At 38.0% G+C, this 22,199-nt stretch overlaps 1 protein-coding gene across 1 annotated transcript; it reads right to left on the bottom strand.

Annotated features, from left to right (window-relative positions):
* Window positions 1-259: 259 nt before the first annotated feature.
* Window positions 260-20,774, bottom strand: LOC142356779 (disco-interacting protein 2 homolog B-like). Its single transcript, XM_075408575.1, has 11 exons — window positions 20,373-20,774; window positions 19,126-19,305; window positions 18,176-18,406; window positions 17,583-17,786; window positions 12,035-12,157; window positions 6,068-6,270; window positions 5,193-5,445; window positions 4,183-4,385; window positions 3,734-3,887; window positions 1,078-1,308; window positions 260-501 (listed from the first exon to the last, which is right to left on the bottom strand). The coding sequence occupies exons 1-11, from the start codon at window positions 20,710-20,712 to the stop codon at window positions 275-277; spliced, it is 2,349 nt and encodes a 782-aa protein (XP_075264690.1). The 5' UTR covers window positions 20,713-20,774; the 3' UTR covers window positions 260-274.
* Window positions 20,775-22,199: the final 1,425 nt, after the last annotated feature.

Raw genomic sequence — 22,199 nt, 5'->3', positions numbered from 1 at the left:
AAAAGTGAAAACTGAATTAATGAATGAATGAATAATTTAAAGCTGATATAAAATGAGCATTACGCCACAGGTCACAGCAGAAAAAGTTGATGACGAAATAAAAAACATAACCGACTTGTCAATATAATTCGAGTCTGTTATCGGAAATTTTGAAACACCATTGTAAATAGCCCTTCTAAATTGATGCTATAATTTGATATTGAAGGAAACTCTTGCGTTACAGGAGACATTTTAAACTAAGACTGTAGAATTGGTAAAAACAAGCTTGAGAAAACTAAAAACCATTGACACTATTAGAGCTAAAAACTTCTTGACAGGCTAACCGTGCTTTGAATAGGTTGCTGAATGAGTCGCAGATGCTGACTGCCCATGGGTTGCTACCATCTGTCATGAGAAGCAATTTGAGACACCTTAGGTCAATCTGTGACTGGCTTGAAGACATCTGACTCACTTGGGCAGTCGCCCAGTGCAGGTCCCTGCTTTTCACTATTGCACTCGCAGCTGCAAAAATATCAAATTGTATCAAATTGGGGGTTGAAAGAATCCACGACGACCCCCCCCCCCCTTCAAGTTACCTAGAGTAAACTGGAAACCCTTAGTGATCCCTTAGTTCCGGGAACCAAAGCTGCCAAGAATGCTGCAGCAAGATGCATCAATTACGTTTCAATTAGCCAAGAACTCGGACATACTCCGTTTAAATTACAAAAAATATATATTTAAGCATGGATCTTTTCCGTTTGTGTCCCCCAGTACGTTATGCGCCCCCCAAATACAGAGCACGTGCCATTACATAGTAAATTATTATGTAAAAATATGGCACGTGCGTCTGGGGGTGCAAATAATATGCGCCCACTAACATGGGGGGGGGGGGGGGCGCAAACGGAAAAGATCCTTAAGTATTTGTTACCCCTTATTAGCCTCCAGACACATTATTAGCTTCACTCCCAATTCAAATTTTTAGTACACGGTGAATCTCTGTAAGAAAGAACTATACTTATGCGTAGTGGCATAAACATATGACAACCACGATTGTAAGACAGAGATGAGTTGAACCATTACGCGTGAGCTAAAACTAACCTTTATTTCGCTGTACAACATACAGCCACTGCATTGGGTCCTGTTTCATGAGAGAGTAGGGTACAAATATGACGTGCATGCCATTGAATACACTTGCCAGCACCCCGTGCCACAGACCGACGTCTCTTCTGAAGTCAGGGATGCAAACCATAGTCTCCCCTCTCTGGTAGTTGCAGCAGTAGCGTAGCTTCTCACAATGAGCGTCTACTGCAGGCTTACACACTAGCACACCTGAAATTAAAGGAAGTGTTTATGCACAGTTTATGCAAGTGTTAATCTTCTGGGCTGTCTTCAATTATATACCCACTCTACAGATACGGGGCTATAATTAAGAGAAAAGATTCATAGTTTTGCTATACCATGTAAAAAAAGCCAAGTTCAATTTAACTTCAAATTAAATTAAACACCGCGCTTGGTTGTTATGTAGATCGGAATCATAGCTTGTTATGTGCCATATTGTTATGTGCTTCAAATTGACAAAAAAGTTTTAGATTTCTCAATTTTCTGTCAAAATTTGAGCTTGCTAACACACCCTCACTAAATTAGCAGAGAACTCAGTTTGTAACCAAAAAACTTGAAAACCCTGTCAGTACAACTTTATCTCATTAACATAACCTATTCAAACCTTTTATCAGATAAAAATCAAAACAAAAAAAAACTGCTTGAACACATAAATTTCTCGCTCTCTCAAAAACACCGCCATGAAAAAAGCAAATCACGTTCTGCTCCAATCCCCAATTTCGTTTGCTTCACACTCAAACCACTCAAAATTTTATTTTTTTTTACGCTTTTCATTTCCTTCTTGAAAATTTACTCCAATAGAATTAAGATAAAAAAATAGCCGAAAGACTCCAAAACTCACTTGAAGTAAAACTTATGAAGCCTCAGCTAGCACTAAATAAATCAATAAACCTAAATTATGCCATTCAATTTGAAACAACATACGAGGAAACAAATTAAAAGTGAAAAGAAAAATCTGATAACAATTTCTTGGAAACTTTTGACAAGTTGCTACTTGGTTAGTCTATGTTTAACAAATGACAACCGCATGTTAAAAAAACAATGATTAGAAATGTAGATAAACCGCGCAAATTGAAAACATAGCTGGCAGATTGCCAGAAAATAGCCGCAATAGATTTGTAGACCGGCAGTCTAAAAAAAACAGTAAAAAAGACAGACCAAAAAAATTCGTCTTTTCATTGAAGGCTGATCTGTTATATTTTGATTAAAAATCTGTATAAGTTATTGCTGCCTCTATTAGCTGATCTCAAATAACCTTCATTTAGAGTGACACACACCCATTTGACCTTATCTCTTTGAATTAAAGTAAATAAAAGTCAATTTCAAAGTGAGGAAGACATTATTGAGAGTGAGGTAAGTCAAGTGTGACCAAAAATTTAATTACGCGCATAAACAAAAAAACTCGCTCCACTAAGAGCGAAAAATGACGTCACACATGCAATTCAGTTGAAATTGCATGAACGAATGAACAAAAAGTGGCTGTGACGTCATATGGTCGTAACAAAAATCATGACGACGAAATAAAAAAAAAAACCAAGAGAAGGCCAATAATAGCCCCAGCTATCGCTGTGCGGCTATTAAAAAAGAATAAAAGAAAGAAATCTAAAAATCTGTTAACTTTTTAATAACATTCTCTAATATACTGCAGTTTCAATAAATTTTCACAACACAAATTAAGAAAATTTTTGTTTACTCTTCGACCGCCCACACTACACCCAAACGTAATAACTAACACTCATATAAAAAACAGCTGAAATTGTTCATTTATTTTATGATATTGTTGCTTATCAAACCTTCCAATTTCTTCGTTAAATACCCCAACGAACTCAAATGAAAAACTCAAGAAGAAAAATTAGTCTGAAGCCAGAAAAAACGGAATTAGGCCAAAAACCTTTTACGTTCGACCTTAACATTTAGTTTTGACGAGCGTCATTGACCTTTTCATGCTGTTTTAAATAACGCCAAAAATAATCGATCTAAAAAAGACGCTCCACCAATACTCTTTTTCGAGTCGTAAACATAACCGACTAAACGTCGGAAGAATTGCTCTCGAACGCCTAGTGGGAGCTCTAATGAATTGCAGCCTGCTTCAGTCGGGGGGGGGGGGGGAGAGGGAGCCTAAATGGGAGTAAGAAGTTCAATAGTGGGCTTCAAATAACCACATTGAGGTTAACATATACCACTATTGAATACAAAATGGCACTAGTTTCGGCGCACTTTTCATTTGACTTATAGAATTAAATTGCCACCAATTGAGTTCAGCTGCTTGAAATTGTGATTGAGAGAGAATTTGAGATCACGCGAAACGCAAAAACTCAAGGGCGTAGAAGTCACTCGAAAAGTCAAAATTGTCAAGCGAAAATTTTGCATAAAAAAGACATACGTTTACAATAATTGCTATGAACTTCGTTCGAGAGCAATTAAAAAGGCACTTCTCCAATAGTCCTCTCCGAAACGCAAATATAGATAACCATAACGCCTTTTCAAGTTAAAAAGATAGCGCCCTAATACAATTCAAATTGTTTGAATTGCAAAAATAGAGCATCTATAAAAGCCGGCTGGGATGAGGGCGTCTATTAAAAAACCTTAAATTAATTTGAGCCTACAAAAACTAATCGTTGCTAAGATGTGAGACCTTTGTTGACGCCCTGTGAGTCTGTTGTTAGCTCAATGTATGCCTCTCGAATCTCTTTTGCTTGTGCCCTGGCCCCACCCCCACTGCTGCTCCAACCACGTGGCACACTCGTTTTGATCTTGTCTGTGCCAACCCAAGTAAGACGGGGCCAATTCTACATACAAAATACTGTCAAAATTATCCAAATTCGCTATTAGGAGTCGAATGCTATTTCGTAGGTGTGTTGGCTACCCTTAGATTCGTACCTATACAAATTAATAATAGCGAGAAAAATAAGAATTGCTTTTATGTTCGGTATCCTCGGAATAGCTAATAAAAAACTCGTTTACTGCAGAGGTTCGAGCAATTCGAAAGACCCGCTCAACATCCGAAGGCATACAACAAAAGGATCTTAAAGTTTTTACTTAAAAAATCGCTTAAGAGACTATTAATGCGAAAACTACTGGTACCTTGAAATGTGCAATTTCTCCATCGATATCTTTGGGAAAGTTCTTCATACAAGTTGAGGTTGTAAGAGCAACTGTGATGTTACAATTCTGCAACATGAATCCCACATCGTCAGATCCAACATCCGCTTTGGACACAGGCACGTCACATGGAACAGGAATAACACCCGCCATCTGGCAGCCGTAGAAAGCACACATGAATTGACCTAAAACAGGTCAACTTATTTCTACTGATGGAAAATAGGGGACGGGGGGATCTTAATTCTGATTGTTCCACAAATCTGATTGATTAAAATATCACTGGTTCGTCCAACCTTTACACTTGGTGTCAGGTTCGGTTTTAGGCTTGAGTTCTATTTTTTGTAGTCGGCTAAATCCCCTGTTGGCCGATTCGGAGACCGCCTTTATTTCTCCGAAATTTAAAATTTAAAATTTAAAAATCTACATGCTTTCTTCTAACAGTCTTAAAGATGATTTGAACCGTAATCTTCGGAACAACTTCTTGCCCACCTTTTCAAAAAATAACTGACTTTTTTGTTCCTGATTCAACATCAATAAAAGCAAAAGGAGTCTCAAGTGGGGTCCAGCTTGCATAGTTAGGGGTGAAGTGATGTGAGGCGGGGTAGGGTAGAATTGGGGATGGGGGCTGTGAGTGGAGTGAGGGGGTCTAACACGCCTAAAAATTGCTTCCTCAGACCATAATTTTGTATTTTCGCCAGCTTCGCTGATTTGTAAAACTTAGAGGCTCGTAAAGCTCAGAGAACTGCTCAACGACTTCATGTCCTCCGGGCTTTACCTGTTTGTCCTATTTTTGAGGACTGAAAATCAACTGGTCAGACAAAGGTTCGTTAGAAGGAAATATCGAATAAAGAAGAAAGACCAACAGGACTCATATAATTGCTACAAATTTTGTTTGAGAGCAATTAATAAACTGTAGTATGTCTCTGGAAAACCGGGAAAACCAACGAACATTTCTGAAACATCTGGGGCAAATAAATGTGATATCGCCTTACCCGGTTCCCAATTGGGAAAAACCAGCGCCACCCGGTCTCCGGGCTTCAACAGAGGGTTGGGATACCGCCGTGTAGTCTGTGTAAGATGCACTGCAATTTGTTCTGCTTTTGAAAATAATGATCCGTAGTTGAGAGTTTTGTATATTTTTCCGCCCTTGTCAATCTGACTGATGCAGTTGAGACGTGAACATTTGGTCCCGAAATAGTGCAGAGCTCCTTCCAGAGTATCAGGCACGTCCGGGTCATGCGACACCTAGAACGTGGCAATTTACAGCAACTTTTGATTAAAATAAGCAGGGACTATTTCCTTTTCCCCTCATAAACAAAATTTTTGTTTTCATTTGAGTCTGCAAACAATCTGAGAAACCATTGTAGTATTACTAGGTTGCATAGCCAAATAAAATGTAGGACTTGTCATTACAATGGTGTCATTTTAATTTTGGTCATCGAAAATTTCAACCTGAGATAATTTTCCTCAATGAAATATGTGTAGACTCGAGGTATACGTGACTCCAATGAAGTCAATAAGAAAATCAGGCAATCGTGAGAACAGCGCGACGGTTCGAGAAGTACGTCAGAGTTTCGAAGTTAACAAAGTGATGTAACCTTGTTTGAAACACGAGCACAAGTCTTTTAAAATCATGTAAATAAGAAAATCTGGTACTGCAGATATCTGGCATTTTAAAACTTGCACGTGTGTATCTAGGGAACATAAGACATCAAAGCTCTTTAAATCGTCAACATTGATCAGGATTTCGCCTTAGATATTTTTGCAGGTCAGGACAACAATTTTGGTAATTCTGTTAAAGAATTTCATCAAAGAAAAACGATGTCAGCAAAGCAGTACGCCAATCTGTGATTAGACTTCTACTTACAGAGACTTGTTCTCCATCCTGAGGAATCATGGTTTCAATTCCCGGACGAGGTTTCTCACTCTCGTACATCTCATCTTCTCCCTCACTTGAGTCTTCTTTGTAGTACTCTTCGAGGGGTCTCTGTCTACCCTGTCCAGTGGGTCCACCCGGTGCCTGTGTGTACCTCATACGATTGAGGGTGTCCGAGTGGTTAACTACACGCTCTGTTAACAAACACTTCACTTCAATCTAACAATTCCACAACAGCACATGGGCAAAACCAAAACACCAATTGGATAGTGTTTTGCAAAGACGCAATACACATAAGACAGCTATTAACTTGAAGGTTTCTTAGTTGATAAAAATTTATGCTATCAGAAGGAGCAAATTTAAGCTATGAACATTAAGTCAGGAAAATATGAAATTATTAAGAAAAATGGCTAGCAGCGGTTGGAAAAATTTACAAAAGAAAATTCACAGACCAAAAAGTTTAAATATAACCGACTAACGTCGGGCGAATAAAAATTATTCCAGGGCCAAAAAAATTTTTCAGTAAATTATTATCAAAACCCTAAGGAAGTTTTCTGGCCCAAAAATTGAAAAAATGTTTTAACATGCTAAAATTCTTGATGTTAAAATGTTGAAAACAATTCCATTACCATAAGAAACTGTGCAGTTATCTATTATCAAACCCTAAAGGAGGTTCCTTGACACCTAGGGTTGAAAAAACTTAAGACTGAAATGACAAAAACTTTCCAAAGCTTAAAAAAATGTGAAGAATAGTAAAAATTTGCGCATTTTGTTTGGATTACCAAAACACATAGCTCTTAAAAGGTTATAAAAAGTACTTATGTCTTGCAAAAGAACTTTAAAATTGCAACATTTTTTGCTCAAAAGCTCCTAAAAATGGCCTAATAAGCTTAAACTACGGCCTTCCCGGTAGCTTAATCGCACTAAGCACTTGAAGGCTTGTTAAATGCAGCCACGGGCTTCTAATAAAACTTGATGCCCGCTGAGCTTTACCTGTTTATCCCGTTTTGAAAGCTCAAATTCATGAAAAAAGGTGTGAAAACATCTTTAAAAAAGACAGCGCACCAAAGCAATCCAAATTCTTGGATTGTATTAGTGCGCGGGGGAGGACAACGGTGGCAGGAAGATCTTTGGCTGCACGGGGCTCTTACGGCCTGAACGTTGTGCAGGGGTGGGGATTGTCGGAGTGATATGGGATTAATTTCTAAGAACCGCCCTTCATACCAAAAGTATTTGTCCAAAAAAATTTCTGTGAATTGCATACTTGGCGAATAGTCAGCTGAAAGGCTTTAAGAGCAATTGATGCCCGCTGGGTGCTACCTGTTTATCTCATTTTTGAGGACAAAAAATCAAATGGGTCAGACAAACAAAAATCGATCAAGCGAAAAATCGCATAAAAAGACCAACAGGACTAATATAATTGCCACAAACTTTGTTTGAGAGCAAATAAAATTGACGCCAAAGCCTCCAAAGAAATGCAGAGAGTATAATCCGTAGAAGTTTTTCAAAAATGCTTCCAGCAAATTCTCACTGTTGCATTCTGTTAAACGAAATCGATGGCAAACCAAAGAAGTGATAAAATCCTGAGAAAAAAAATTAAAATCGTTAAAAAACTAAAATAGAAAAAAGCAAAAATAAAAAACATAGGTGCTAGGGGAATGCTACAATGGTAGATGCTAGAAAGTACAGAAAATAGACACAATGAAGGAATCCCAGAAAAAAACTGATAACTTCTTGGAATTTAAAAATTGAAATTAAAATAAAGATAGCAAACACATTGAGAAAATAGGGATTATAACCTGGAATAAACCAAGAGCCAAACTCCTGTACAGATAAAAAAATTTGAAAGACTGGAAGCATTGAAATATTTTGCAAACGTCAAAAAATTCTTAAAAATGCATTTATGAAAATTTTTTAACTATTTCAAAGTCTTAACGCCAAAAAATACACGAACCGTTAATAAAACGAAATTAAAATCCAGGAGGTTGCAAAAAAATGTTTTTAGTACATTAAACCAAGATACAAAAACTGAAAAAAACTAGTAAAATCGGATTAGCACAATTTTATAAAACAACATTTCCTCTTGGTAGAAAGAAGCATTCAGCATATGAATATCAAAGAAGTTGCCATATGAACTGATTGTTGATAAAAACGGCGGAAAGATCCAAAAATGAAGAATTTAATGGGAAAAAAACCAAAAAGTAACTGAAAAATCAAAATGTGCTAATTTTGAACTTGAAACGCATTATTGGGCTCATCATAGCAATGTGGTATCAATTTTCGAGGGCTATATTTCAATAAGGAGTCATTATTTCAATAAGAAGTCATTCAATAAGAAGTCATCCAATAAGAAGTCATCAAAAAAATTAAAGCATACTAATAATAACCGACTATCGGGCAAATTGCTCTCAAAAGACCGGCGATCGGTTGGCTTCATCAGTAGCTAGCCACGGTTAAGTGACGCTACATCAACAAAAGAGTTAAGGAAAGAAATAGTGTGCGCGAAATAAAACGTGAGCGAGAAAGAGAAGAAGAAACACCAACCGAGAGAGAGAGCTAGGATAATTTCACGATGAGATTCGACTCTGCAACTTCGTTTTCTAGCCTTGTTAGTAATTAAATTATATATAAAAAAAACTGAAAGTACAAAATTCAAAAAGTTTCCATATTTCGCAGTGAAAAATGTTCAAGATCATTTTTTTGTCTCTGGCGTTTTGTGATGTAACCCATCTGTAAGGCCTAAAAGGTTTCTTTGGTAAATCTTCAAAACCATTTCAGTCTCAGGAGACTATCCAGTATGAGTATTTCAAGCCCTAAATAGTTGCACTGGCTCAAAGATCCATTTGGAACAAACATTTTTCGAAAATTTAAAAATTTAAATTTTTATCAAAATATTGCTCAAACTCGAACTTGATAACCATTCCATTAACTCTAAAAACTTTGCAGCAGCTTATTAACAAACCTCGGTAGAGGTTCCCTGTTGTCGAAAATCCGAAAAAAAAATAATCAATAACTTGAAAAAATTGCAAACAAATTATCAAAAAATTGCTGAAATTCGTGATACTAAAATCTTGAAAGACATTCCATAACATCTATAAACTATGCAGTAACCTATTAACAAACCCAAAAGCAGGTTCCTTGGCTCTTGAGGATGGAAAAACCTAAAAAAATAACAAACATTTTCAAAAAACTTGAAAAAAAATAGCAAGTTTTATCAAAAAATGACTAAAGTTTGTGATATTCAAAAGTTGAAAACTATTCCATGGCCAATAAAATTTTTCAACCACTTATCAAACCCTTAAGGAGGTTTTCTGACCCCTGAGGTTGAAAAAACCTGAATAATGACAGTATTAAATTCGTATTTTAAAATCTTGAAAACCATTCCATTACCCGTAGAAACTATGCAGCAATCTATTATCAAACCCTGGAGGAGGTTCCTTGACACCTAGGACTGAAAAAATCAAAAAAATGACAACATTTTCAAAAAGCTCGAAAAATAATTATAAAAATTAGTATAAATTTGCGTGTTTTGTTTGGATTACCAAAACATATAGCTCTTAAAATGGTCTTAAAAAGTAATTATGTCTCGCAAAAGACCTTTATCATTTTTAACCAGCCTCAATTTTAGACTGGCGCAAAAAATTTCAAAATGACAAACTCGAAAAATTGCAACAGTTTTGGCTCAAAAACTCCTAAAAATGACCTTTATTACCTTAAAATACGGCCTTCTCAGTAGAGTAGCTCCACCACATTATGCACTTGACGGGCTACTAAACGCGGCAAAGGGCCTCCAATGAAACTTAATGCCCGCTGGGCGCTACCTGTTTATCCCGTTTTTAAGGACGAAAAGTCAAATGGGTCAGACGAAAAATCGGTCAAGCGAAAAATCGCATGAAAAAGACCAACAGGACTAATATAATTGCTACAAATTTCGTTTGAGAGCAATTAATAAGCCAAAACACTGGGCCAATTAGACCAAAAAACGCCTAAAAACCGTTATCTATATATGTCATTCTGTTAAAAAAGACTTTTAAAAGTCGAAAAGTCATTCACTAAACCCAGCGCATCCGCAAAAAACTTCTCTCGCTCAGAAAAATTACTTCACACGGCAAATTTACTCTTTCGCTTTTAGGTCAAAAAGCCGCCTGAACGAATAGTACTTCCAGTAAAAAAAACCTTAACCTATAATACTCTTCGAGCACTAAAAACAATACTCCTCTTCGAGTCGTAAATAAAAGACACACACGTTTACAATAATTGCTAATCATTCGAGAGAAATTAAACAGGCAATGCTAACTCTAGATGCCCCAACATAAAAGCGTCGAGCCCAGTCTACTCATTGAGAACATCCAAAATACGTGCTCCGCAAAAATGTAAAATCACACAAAAACAACCAAACACCTTGAACGTCACCACACACGCAAACAAATACAATCAAGGATTTAATTGCATAAGCAAAAAATTAGGGTGCAATAATTCTACGTTAACCGGCTCTTCCCCTTTCTAAAAGCGCCTCTAATGACATTTCTACGGTAAATCGAGATCTAACTTTCAACCTCTCTGATGTCTGAATGAAGGAAGGGAATATGTTTCGACGTGAACTAGCCGATTAAATAAATTAGACTACAAACTATATATTGAAAATACAATTGGATTATTTTTATTATTATGATTACTACCACTTCTACTATCCTGATACTGTGCTAGCACGTTGCGGGTTATACAGCACATAGGCAGGCGAGGGTGACCGTTCTCTCCGATCCCCAAACTCCCCCGAAGAGCTTCCCACCGATCCTGATGGGGTCCTCGGTTGCTGTTGGTAATACGTGTAAGACTTAGATGAGGGAATTTGATTATTGTTGTTGTTTATATTCATCATGTTATTAACAGTAGATTTCTGGTCACAAAACTCATTCTGCGGTGATCGGTCCAGACTCAGACAAACTGATGGGTTCCGGACTTCCAAGGTTTGTTGAGCCGGATGTTTACGCTGGAACTGATGACTTCCGTGCTGTTGTTGTTGTTGATAAATATACTGCTGCTGTTTCTCTGCTTGATACTGTTGCTGGTGTTGCATGTGTTGTGAATTTCGTGGATTATTGGAGTTAAGTGAGTTTTGATTTTGAAATGTGGACAACATACGTGTCACAGAACGCGCTAAAACATGCACATGCACAGGGGAGAGAAACCAAACAAACAAACAAACAAAAGAGGTGTGTGAGAGAAGGAAAAGACAGAACACGGAGGATTCAGTACAACCAAACAAGAAGGGAAGAAATTAAAGCTACGATTGATTAAGTGGGGGGAAAAGAAAAGGAGGAAAAGGCAGTCAAGAATGCTAGACTAGGAAGAATAATATACTACAGCTAAGACTACATCTAAAGCATGATTTGCGAAACATGACGGAATATTTAGTCAACAAATAGCATCACCATAGATGTATTCATTTCATTGTATTTCCCTTCGGTTCATTTGTTTTAGCCGTTTTAACATTAACCGTCCTTGAAATTGTCGACGAAAAAAAGTACGACAGACATCCAGTCAACAATTTGTTTACGATCATATTCAATTTGATGACTGTTTGGCCCTTGTATCCAAAAAAATCGCTCCATTCGCCATCAATACGTTTCAATCTCATGCACATTAAAATAGAAATACAGGCAGAACAAAACGGTGCACACAAACAAACTCCTCAACCATAACTCAGTTTGGATCTTTTCAGTTTGTGCCCCCCCCCCCCCAGCTTAGTGGGCGCGTATTATTTGCGCCCCTCAGACGCATGTGCCATATTTTTACATAATGATTTATTATGTAATGGCACGTGCTCTGTAACTGGGGGGCGCATAACGTACTGGGGGGGGGGGGGGGCACAAACGGAAAAGATTTCTGTTTAAATACACACAACCACCTATTATCAATTAAGTTATTGCAAACCACTCAACCACAAATTGAACTAACTCGAATCCAATTCGTAGTAGCCATCGCCTTGACCCATTACGGAGGCAGCCAGTTCGAGGTTACCATTAGAGGGTGACGCTATCTGGTTGTAAATTCCGTCATCATGCTCGACTGGTTGCATTCCTAGAGAAAAGTCAAAGTAAACATATTACAACTCAGCATTTTTGATTCAATCAGAATACCAACAAAATTCCACGTTAAATCAGACTACGTACGACTCGAGAGGTTCGATATTTATAGCATGGTTGCATTTTGCTTGTAAATAGTGCTAATATTGACCGCAAAGCTCCGTCATAACAACAGATAATTGATAATTAGGAAAAGTTGAGCTCTGCATCCAGTAAACGCTGAACTATAAACGCTTCATTTTAACCAAAGTAATAGTACTCTCGAGCTATAACGCTTTGACAAAACTTAACACAATGCTCACCGTATATCAAAGTTAGTTAACGATAAAAATTACGTTTTGAGTACAAAAGTGGTTTTTGAGCGCGGTGGGTCAAGTATGAACCAAAAATTTCACAAAAAGGCCAGTACAATATCTTTGATAACGGCAAAATATGAGGTTACACGCGAAGTTCCACAAATTTAGGAAAGGCTGAAAGATCTTTCTGATATCAACGAAGCACTAATAAAGATCAAACTACCGTCAGACGAACTGTTCTTGTTGCAGCTGTCGCACAGAGCTCAAATTTGCAGGTAATTTTGGCGGGATACCTGCGCTTATTGCCGTTTTTAACTGGTACTTTAGTTGCATTCGTGTCATAATAAAAACATGTATATTAGTAGTATTGTGACTGCCTATCCACACGTCATGTTTACGTCATGTTGTGCTACTTCACATTTGGGACAGCGGTTATCAAAATTGTTACAGATCTTACTCAAGTAAGCAGGGGATAGTATCGAGTTCTCAGTTGCGCTAGTCGGAAACGTGCAATTCGTGGCAACGCTTGTTATTCTTCTGCTATCTTTGCGTGAGGTGTAGCTAGTTGCTGGTTGTCTTTGTTCAGCTGAGTATGGACCGTGTGTGGGTGAATACATTTGAGCGCATTTTCGTATTCTTTTCGATTTAATTGCTCTTTATTGTTTGTGCGTTGTTTCATGCGGTCCCTTTAAGTATCATTTAGTGTCGGTCTCATGGGACGAAAACTGGTTGAAGAGGTTGTTTTATGATCAGCAGGATGCCTCATAGCTGCCGGCTAGAAATTTTTCTGCTAACATTTCGGTGTGGGCTTAAACAGGCAGCATTTCACCCTCATTGTGTAAGTCATTGATGTCAGACAATTTAATAGAGCCAGTAATTGTGCGAAGAGAAATGTTTCATTGTCGTTACAGGTGGTTACAAATTCTATTGCTGATTGTGGGAGCCCAAAGGGGAGCACCGTAGCTCAAGACGTTCTGAACGATAGCTTTGCAAGTCACAGAGAATCTTTTGTGCAGCCCAAGTTGCTCACAGCAAACTTTTTCAGTATGTTATTGTTCTTTAGTAATTTATCTTTGGTGCTTCTTTCAAGTTCCCCAAAACTGAGCATACTATCAAAGTTGAAACCAAGTACTTTGACTGTTGACTTCACTGGTATCGTTGAATTGTTGATAGTGAGAAGTGGGTCAAACTTGATGTAGTTAAAGATTCATGATCAGCGTAAGACGTGATGTTTATATCTTTTCGAGGTTAGAGGTAGCTTGCTCATGTAGATGTTGAAGAGCATTGTCGATAACAAACCACATTAGGGGACACACTGTTTGACTTCTCTCCACTTTGGTTTTTTATTGTTATATTCTACGTAAGAAAACCTGCCCTGTAAGTATGAAGCGACCCATCTTTTTGTGCTATTTCCCATTGGTGCTTCGATTATGTCTCTTAGTAGTAGGTTGTGATTAACTGTGTCGAAAGCGGCTGGGAAATCTAGGACAACTCCTAGAGTACATTTGCATGCTTTCATTTGATTAGGGCCATTTTGAATATCGTTGCTGACAATATTGAGAGCTGTATTGCGAGTGCTCAGGTCTAAAGCCATGCTATGCTGATGTCCTTCTGGTGGATATTCTATGACGTCACTTAGAAAGAGGCTTTTGTTAAGAGGAGTGCAATTGCTCTGAAGCTTTCAGATTCGTCGATGTGTTCCCGGCTTGTGTCGGTGTATAACCCGGCCAATTTTGCAGATGTTCGGGATCTTTGCACTGTTTACAGAAAAAAATATGGTGTCAGTGAGGTATCTCAGTGCTATGGGGCCCAGATGGTGCACTGGAACGCCGCTATTCTATCTGGGAGCAGCGCCTACCTTTTCTGTGTCTCTTATAGCTTCTTTCACTAGAAGTATATGTATCCGTTTGCAAGTGGTTTAGCGTTACTTGACGAAAGTCCTCTTGCTGTGCTCCTTGAGTTTAGAACAGTTAACTCTGTGAGTAAACGTTTGTACAAACTCGCTCCATTTTTTTGCGCTTTTGATTTTGGACAATTTTGTTTATTTGCTGGTTCAGTTGCGTTATTTTGGGGTCCCCTGGATATTTTCTTCGAATTTGGTTTGTTTTCAGAAAACTTTACTGCTTCGCTGAGAAATTTGGCAACCACTGTTTTAACTCTTCCTTGTGGAATATGCCTGCCAGCCGCTGCACGGATGGCGTTCCTTAAGTTCTTTTCCGCATGGTAGACATTTATTGGCCTTTGTTGTTGCTTCAATTTTAAATCAATGTTGTCTTTATATCTTGCCCAGTCAGCTTTGCGGAAGTTGATGAAAGTTCTTTGTGGTGTTGTGTATGTGATGAGGTCATAGGTGATAGATAGAACTATGGGTAAATGGTCCGAGCCTAATGCGTACTCCGTGCGCCAGTCGATGTTCATTGCTATGCTTGGGTTGGCAAGATTGATCTCCGGGTAGCATCTACAAGAATCAGTTACTCTTGTGCTGGCCTTTTCGTTGAGTACTACTTTTTTGTGTTCTCGACGAATTGCTCTCGAACAGGCGAGTGGTTCTTCTTCGTTGTAGCTAGCTATACATTTGAGAGACCAGACGTATATGGGAAGAGGAAGGTGACACAAAAAGTATGTGTGTGTGGTGGGAGACATTAACGCTAAGATGCGAGAACGACTTCATACCACCGGGCTTCATATTTTATCGGTCAAATCGGTCGTCAAATAATAATGATAAAAACACCTATGCCATTAGAGATAACCGGCATATTTGTCGATTATAATCAATCTGCAACCATTAAATTGCGCCATGGAGGATAATGTTTGGCCCCAGATTCTGAGGAAAACCTTGAGAAATTTTTGGCCCGGGTCATTCCAGGACTAAAATGATATTAACAATCCTTGCCACCCTCTTGCGTTGAGACACAGGAAACGTGACTTCCACTTGTCTTCATTACAGCCCGTCTTATTTCAGAATCTTTCAATTTTTCGACGGTGGACTGGTCATCCTCAATTGCTTACGGATAAAAACCAAAGTAACATAGGATCCACTTCTGATTAGCTAAAATTAACCTTATAATTAACTTTTCGATCCACTTTTTGGTGTTCTCGTACAGTAACGAGAAGTGTTTGAACTTTTCATTTAAAATTTAGAAAAGATTTTTTCCTATCGATACAATTTTCAAAGCGATATCGACTGAGGCAATTAAAGTTTAAAGAAAAATACTTAAAATTTCGACTAACAGTACGATTTTTTACATTGGCATTTTTGAAAAATTAAGATCCCATCAAATCCCCAATAAGATTTCAAAGAAGGAAAATTTGGCCAAAAACCTCAATATTAAATCTGAGTACATCAAATGTAAACTATGTCGTTGGCTGACAGTAGTTTGCCGAAGTGTTTGCTGTAAATATTTATCCCATTTTAGTGAAACATTTTGCAATTCGATTGAAAAAAAGTAAAACTGTTGCTTCCAAAGACGACAAAAAGTATTTTTTACAATGACAATTCGTTTCACAATTTAATTCTTATTTAAAATCGTACATTTTGACGACTGAACTGTCCATAACGTCGGATGAATTGTTCTCGAAAGACAGGCGGGGGCAATTTAATCTAGAGGGGGTGTAGCTGAACAAAATGTTACGGGTGCAAAACTCCGGCCCCATAGGGGTTTTAACCCCGGACGTCCAGGATGCCAGTTTAACATATTAACAACTTAACTACAATGTTGTTATACGTTTCCGCTCACAATCAGTGTTATGCTAGCAACCAACTTTATTTCAGAAAGTGAGCAACTTAGATCCCTCAGATAAGAAACTAATCGAAAAGAAAAATGTTCTAGAACAAAGGCGCAAAAACGGTCAGGCAAAAAAAATTACATTAAAAGACACACACGTTTACAATAATTGCTCTGAACTTTGTTCGAGAGCAATTAAAGATCTTTGCGAAAACTATCCAAAATATGAGATCTTGCCAAAATATTTTCCAAGGTTTATAGGAAAATGGCTTACGCTTAGAGTAGTTTTTTTTGTACTAAAGGACAAAAATGCACTAGTACTAGCAAAAAAGACCCAGTGGCATATAGAACTTCTAAATTTGGCTGCATTACTTTATAAAAAACGATGACACCACTCTTCAAGCTGCAAAACACTAACTATTAAATCTGTACTCAGAAACATAACCGACTAACGTCGGGTGAATTTCTCTCAAACAAACCGCGAGCGGCTGGCTTTGTCTTTCACTTAGTGCAGCGGGAGGGGGCAACAGCGGGGGGAGGGGTCTTTTCGGCTGCACGGGCCTCTTACGGCCTGAACGATGAGCATGGGGGAATTGGGGGGGAGGGTTGAGGTCAACCTCTAAGAACCGCTCTTCACGCCATAAGTAAAATCTCCAAAACAGTTTCTGTGGATCGCATACTCGGAGACTAGTGAGCTGAAAGGCTCTAAGAAAACTTAATGCCCGATGGGCGCTACCTGTTTATCCCGTTTTCGAGGACGAAAAGTCAAATGGATCAGACGAAAACCCGGTCAAGCGAAAAATCGCATAAAAGACCAACAGGACTAACATAATTGCTACAAACTTCGTTTAAGAGCAATTAATTACAAAAATATTAAAACAAAGATGGAGGGCGGAGTGTTTTTTTAATAGTTTTAGAGACAATAGTTGAGCTTACAAAGTGAAAATCGGCTTGAATAATTTATGACAGTAAAATCCCGTTTGTTATATTATTTGTCCGAGAGTAAATTCTTTTGTAAAAATATACCAAGAAAGAACTGATTTTAGCCGTAAAGAAGAAACGGCATACATAACACAATCAATCGCGAAATACTTTGTGTCTGTTGGGAGCATTCAACAGATACTTCATTTCGGAGCGAGGGTTACTCTGAATACCCTTCGCATTTAGTTATATGACGGCCGGGCCCTTTTTCGTTTTTCGGAGGTATAGATCAAAGTGGTAAAAAGTTTTCATATTCACTTCTTATCACTTTCTTCTAAAGCATCTGAAACAGCCACCTCCATGGTAGCACAATAGTAGAGAACCCGAAGTTAGTAGAAAAACCGCAGATACAGCGCCCGTGCGTGAGCAGATTTTCTTTGTTGTGAAAACATCATTTCACGATTTGTTATTTTGTTACCTGGTCTCGAGTGCTGACTGTGAGGAGTAAGGGCACTGCCCTGACTCACTGGCCGACTTGAAATATTGCCTTGTGGCATATTCACATCCACATAGATGTCCTGGTCCAAGTCTCCTGGAGGACTTGAACCACCTGTAGCTCCGACCGCTGCTACTGGACCCCGACTAACACTTCGACCCATAGGTGGAAAGTTGTCGTCACTCACTAAAAAACTAGCACTGTTCAACAGTTATTCATAACCCCAAATAAATACACTTGATTTTTTTTCGATGTGATTTTTTTAAAATCAAATCAAAGCTCTGCCCGCAAAGAATTGCTGTTTTGCTGATCAAACCCTGATAAGAAAATTCAGGACTCATTATTCGGTCTATAATTCATTTCTCAGTTCATGAAACTTACAGCTTTTAAGAATGGCAAATATAATTCTGCCAACCTAAATAGATATTAAGACATTAAGGTAAACACGCCATTCATCCACTGACACAATACGCATCACTTGAACACGCAGTGTACAAAAAAACCACAAGGCTCAATTATATCAAAATCAGTTAGTGTCTAGAATCTGTCCGTAGTTCCAAGAAACGATCACTCACAGCCTAGATTTCCGTTGGGGCCACCGTGTGAAGACTGGTCAAAGCTGGCAGTACTTGGTATTGAGGGCGACGATCCTCTGGTCTGGGGGTGGGGTGCAGGAGCTACTTGTGGCGGTATACCTCTGAAACCTCCATTGATCTGCTGTTGCTGTTGGAAATTATGTTGCAGGCCATTCATTAAGGGAGGGTGACCCTCGTGCTCAACGGGAGATAGAACTATGTTGCTCCCATCTGAACGCATTATAAAAATTCATAAAGTAAAACACTGATTTAAACAACTCAACAGATATTATCGCTTGTTGATACATTTATGGCAAAATTTATTAGTCGCGAGCGCTCATGCGTTTGACAGAATTATTATTTTTAATTGCTTTCAAACGAAGTTTGTAGCAAAAATTTGACAGCTCGCCGAGTTCTATAATTTGATCAGTTCTATAATTCATATCCTTCCCAGTTAACTATATTGCTATATAACTTTTATATAGCAATATAGTTAACTGTGGGGTCTATTATAGAAACATAACCAACTAATGTCGGGCAAATTGCTCTCAAACGACCGGCGAGCGGTCAAATTATTGCTACAAACTTCGTTTGAGAGCAATTAAAAATAATAATTCTGTCAAACGTATGAGCGCTCGCGACTAATAAATTTTGCCATATCGAAGTAGTAACTCAGATCTTGTTCATTTACGCCCGACTCAAACTATATTCAGTCCCATCGAGTTGCATTGCCAGAGTCTCAACCAAATAAACATGCTCTGTCGCATGTCAATGACTGCTTTATTTAACTAAATTTCACCCCATATTTTTGCACGTTTCAAACAATATTTGACATGTGTCAAACGGTAGCAGCGTTATGAGACTGACTGCACAATAGCAACTAGCACACCAGGTAAATGTTTACTGCCAAACAATAGAACACGAGAAGGTCATTGACATCGAGAACCTACCGCTAATGTGTAGATTGTTGAAAGAGGATTCAGAATTGTTAATTGAGCCTGTCGGCAACGGTTGTCCATTTGTATCTGCAGTTGTGAGTATCTGATTGGAAGATTGTTGCATTGATGGTTCTACTGATGAAGTTGTACGCATAGGAAGAGGGCCCGCCGCTGGAAAATTCTGGGGTGCAGCTAAAGAGATGTTCAAATATTATCAAAACCGGCTAACGTTGTTATTCCAACAATATTAGTTTTTCGTTCAAATCATTGAGCGCTAAAGAATACATGTAAAGAATATTTTTCCAGTGTGAACAAAATTAATGTATTGAATTGAATTTCTCGATTTCATGACCACGTTAATTTCAACACAGGTTAATTACGATTTTTACTTTTCATTAATATCTTTCTCACAAAAAAAACATCCATAAAACGGTAAAATAGCTCAGGCAACGATTTCTCGGTCAAAACCATGAACCTTTGCTCTTGCAACCAAAGCACTGCCGATGATAAATTAGAAATCAGATGCATGTCGGAAATCGCGTTTCGAAACGGAAGTTTGAACCCCTTATTCAAAAAAGTGGAGCATGACCGACTATCATGGGGCGAATTGCTCTCAAACGATTGGCTGGCTTTGTCAGTAGCCATCTACTGCTAAGGGAGGCTAGCCTAAGTTTAATTGGTTAGTAAAGCTCTAAAAGAAGGAACTGCCCAGCAACTTAACTTGTTTATCCCGTTTCTGATGTCAAAAGTCTAATGTCAGACGAAGTCCCTCAAAAAAGGACCAACAATACTAATATTATTGCTACAATCTTTGATGGAGACAAATTTAAAAAAAATTTCTTGCGGGGGGAATATCTCGCAAAAATGGTGAGTTCTCTGTTTTTATCTTAGCCTACAAGGGCCATCAGAGGCTTCGCTCCACTTTTTTGCGGTCCTTAGTGAACTTTCAGGGAACAAAACAGATTATTCATATGGGAGAAACAGTTTAACAAACTCAAGTGCTTAATTTAAAACACTATGGGAAAACAAATTGGCAAAAAAACTCGTAGTTTCCCCAATGTAGTCCGCGCAGAAAAGGCTAGAAACTAAGTCATCTACCAAATTGCCGCTATTATATCGAACTAGATCTATTTGGCGAAGAGATGTAATGACAACGGACCCAATTTGAATAGTCGTTTTTAATACAATAGTTATACTTGGTATTTGAGATTCGAATCCGATGATGTAGAATTCCAAAACGAACAAGAAATCTCACTCACCATTTGGCTTCGGAGTCAATCGTGCTTCCCCCGCTTTTGCCCTAAGATGTGGGCTTTTTGACGGCGGGGGTCCTGATTGAACAATAGCTGGGTCAAATAATTCAGGTATATCGCATTTTGATAATTCTTTTATCTGTGATCGACGGAAAGTTAAATATTCATGAATTTTGTCACTCGCTGGAAGAATCTGGTCGAGGCGTCTTTTTTCCGTTCCGAAGCACTGCACTCCGGAAAGCGTTACTGTGTCGCCTTCCTCATCAATGTGCTCCAGAACACCTTCATATCTGACCTCAGCCTGTGTGATCAGATTCATGCGACAACCAATGAGTGGGCTAGCCATTTTGTTTTCTTTATTTTAAAGCGTCATTAATCAATCTATCTAAAGAAGACCGTCTCAACTGAAGCTAAGTATGTATATTTAATTTTGCGATGCAACAAAATAAAGTCTGCTCATTTTACGAATAAAAAAGGGAAATTACAACAATCTAAAATGGGATGATGCCCCAATGGATATTCGGGTATTTCTTTCTTAATACAGCCCTCATTATGGCATACTTACGATAATGAGGTGGGGGCTATACCTTGCATGACCACGAACTTGGGGAAGCAATAAGTGGAAAGACCCGATACTCTGATATGACGTTCCTCGTTATTTGAAATTTTCTTTTAAGCTTCGGAGTTAAAAAAAACTCCGGTGGGATTGGTCGATCTTGGATCAACAACCGCTATTAAAAACATTCAATCCTTTTTTTGAAACATGTAAATTACTCAGACTATAACCCTAAGGTTAGATATCTACATGCTCTAAAATGTTAAATAAATTAAACATAGCTGGCAGATTGCCAGAAAATAGCCGCAATAGATTCGTAGATCGGCAGTCTAAAAAAACAGTGAAAAAGACAGACCAAAAAAAATCGTCTTTTCATTGAAGGCTGATCTTATATTTTGATTAAAAATTTGTATAATGTATTGCTGCCTCTGTTAGCTGATCTCAAATAACCTTCATTTAGAGTGACACACACCCATTTGACCATATCTCTTTGAATTAAAGTAAATAAAAGTCAATTTCAAAGTCAGGAAGTCATTTTTGAGAGTGAGGTAAGTCAAGTGTGACCAAAAATTTAATCACGCGCATGAACAAAAAAATTCGCTCCACTAAGAGCGAAGTATGACGTCACACATGCAATTCAGTTGAAATTGCATGAACGAATGAACAAACAGTGGCTGTGACGTCATATGGTCTTAACCAAAATCATGACGACGAAATAAAAAAAACATAGCAGGACAAGTCCTGACGTACAATTCAAAGAATTTTCATTGACTAAACAGAAAACTAGACCAAGAACGGACTATGAATGGATTGAGAAAACCATTTAGAAAAAAATCCGCTCCCAAATTCTTTGAATTGTAAAAAACCAAGAGAAGGCCAATAAAAGCCCCAGCTATCGCTGTGCGGCTATTAATCAGCATTGTTATTAATATAATAATCTTCAAATTATGGCTCTTCGTTTTCGCAGGTAAAAATAGGATTTGAAGGCTCCTATTTGTCTATTAACGGGTACTTTGTGTTGATCAAGCAAAAACTCGGTTAAAACATTTTTAAAGCAAGTTTAACTGTTAAACAATCTTATTGAAGACGGCAATTTGTTCCATTTTTGAACGCTTTTCAAGATTAAGGTTTTGTTACTCCACTTCGTTTTCTTTTTTATAATAATTTGATTTGTTCTCTTGTCGTCTAACGTTATGGGGACTAGAAAACATTTTAAAATTTTCGGATGTTTCCCATTGTCTTATGTCTGTTTGTAGCTTCATTAGGCTAACTTTTGA

Source organism: Convolutriloba macropyga, unplaced genomic scaffold (genome assembly GCF_964194025.1).
Source record: "Convolutriloba macropyga unplaced genomic scaffold, txConMacr16.3 SCAFFOLD_856, whole genome shotgun sequence".
NCBI lineage: Eukaryota > Metazoa > Xenacoelomorpha > Acoela > Convolutidae > Convolutriloba > Convolutriloba macropyga.
Note: the sequence above shows the minus strand (reverse complement) of the source record. Positions and strands in the feature narration are given on the sequence as shown.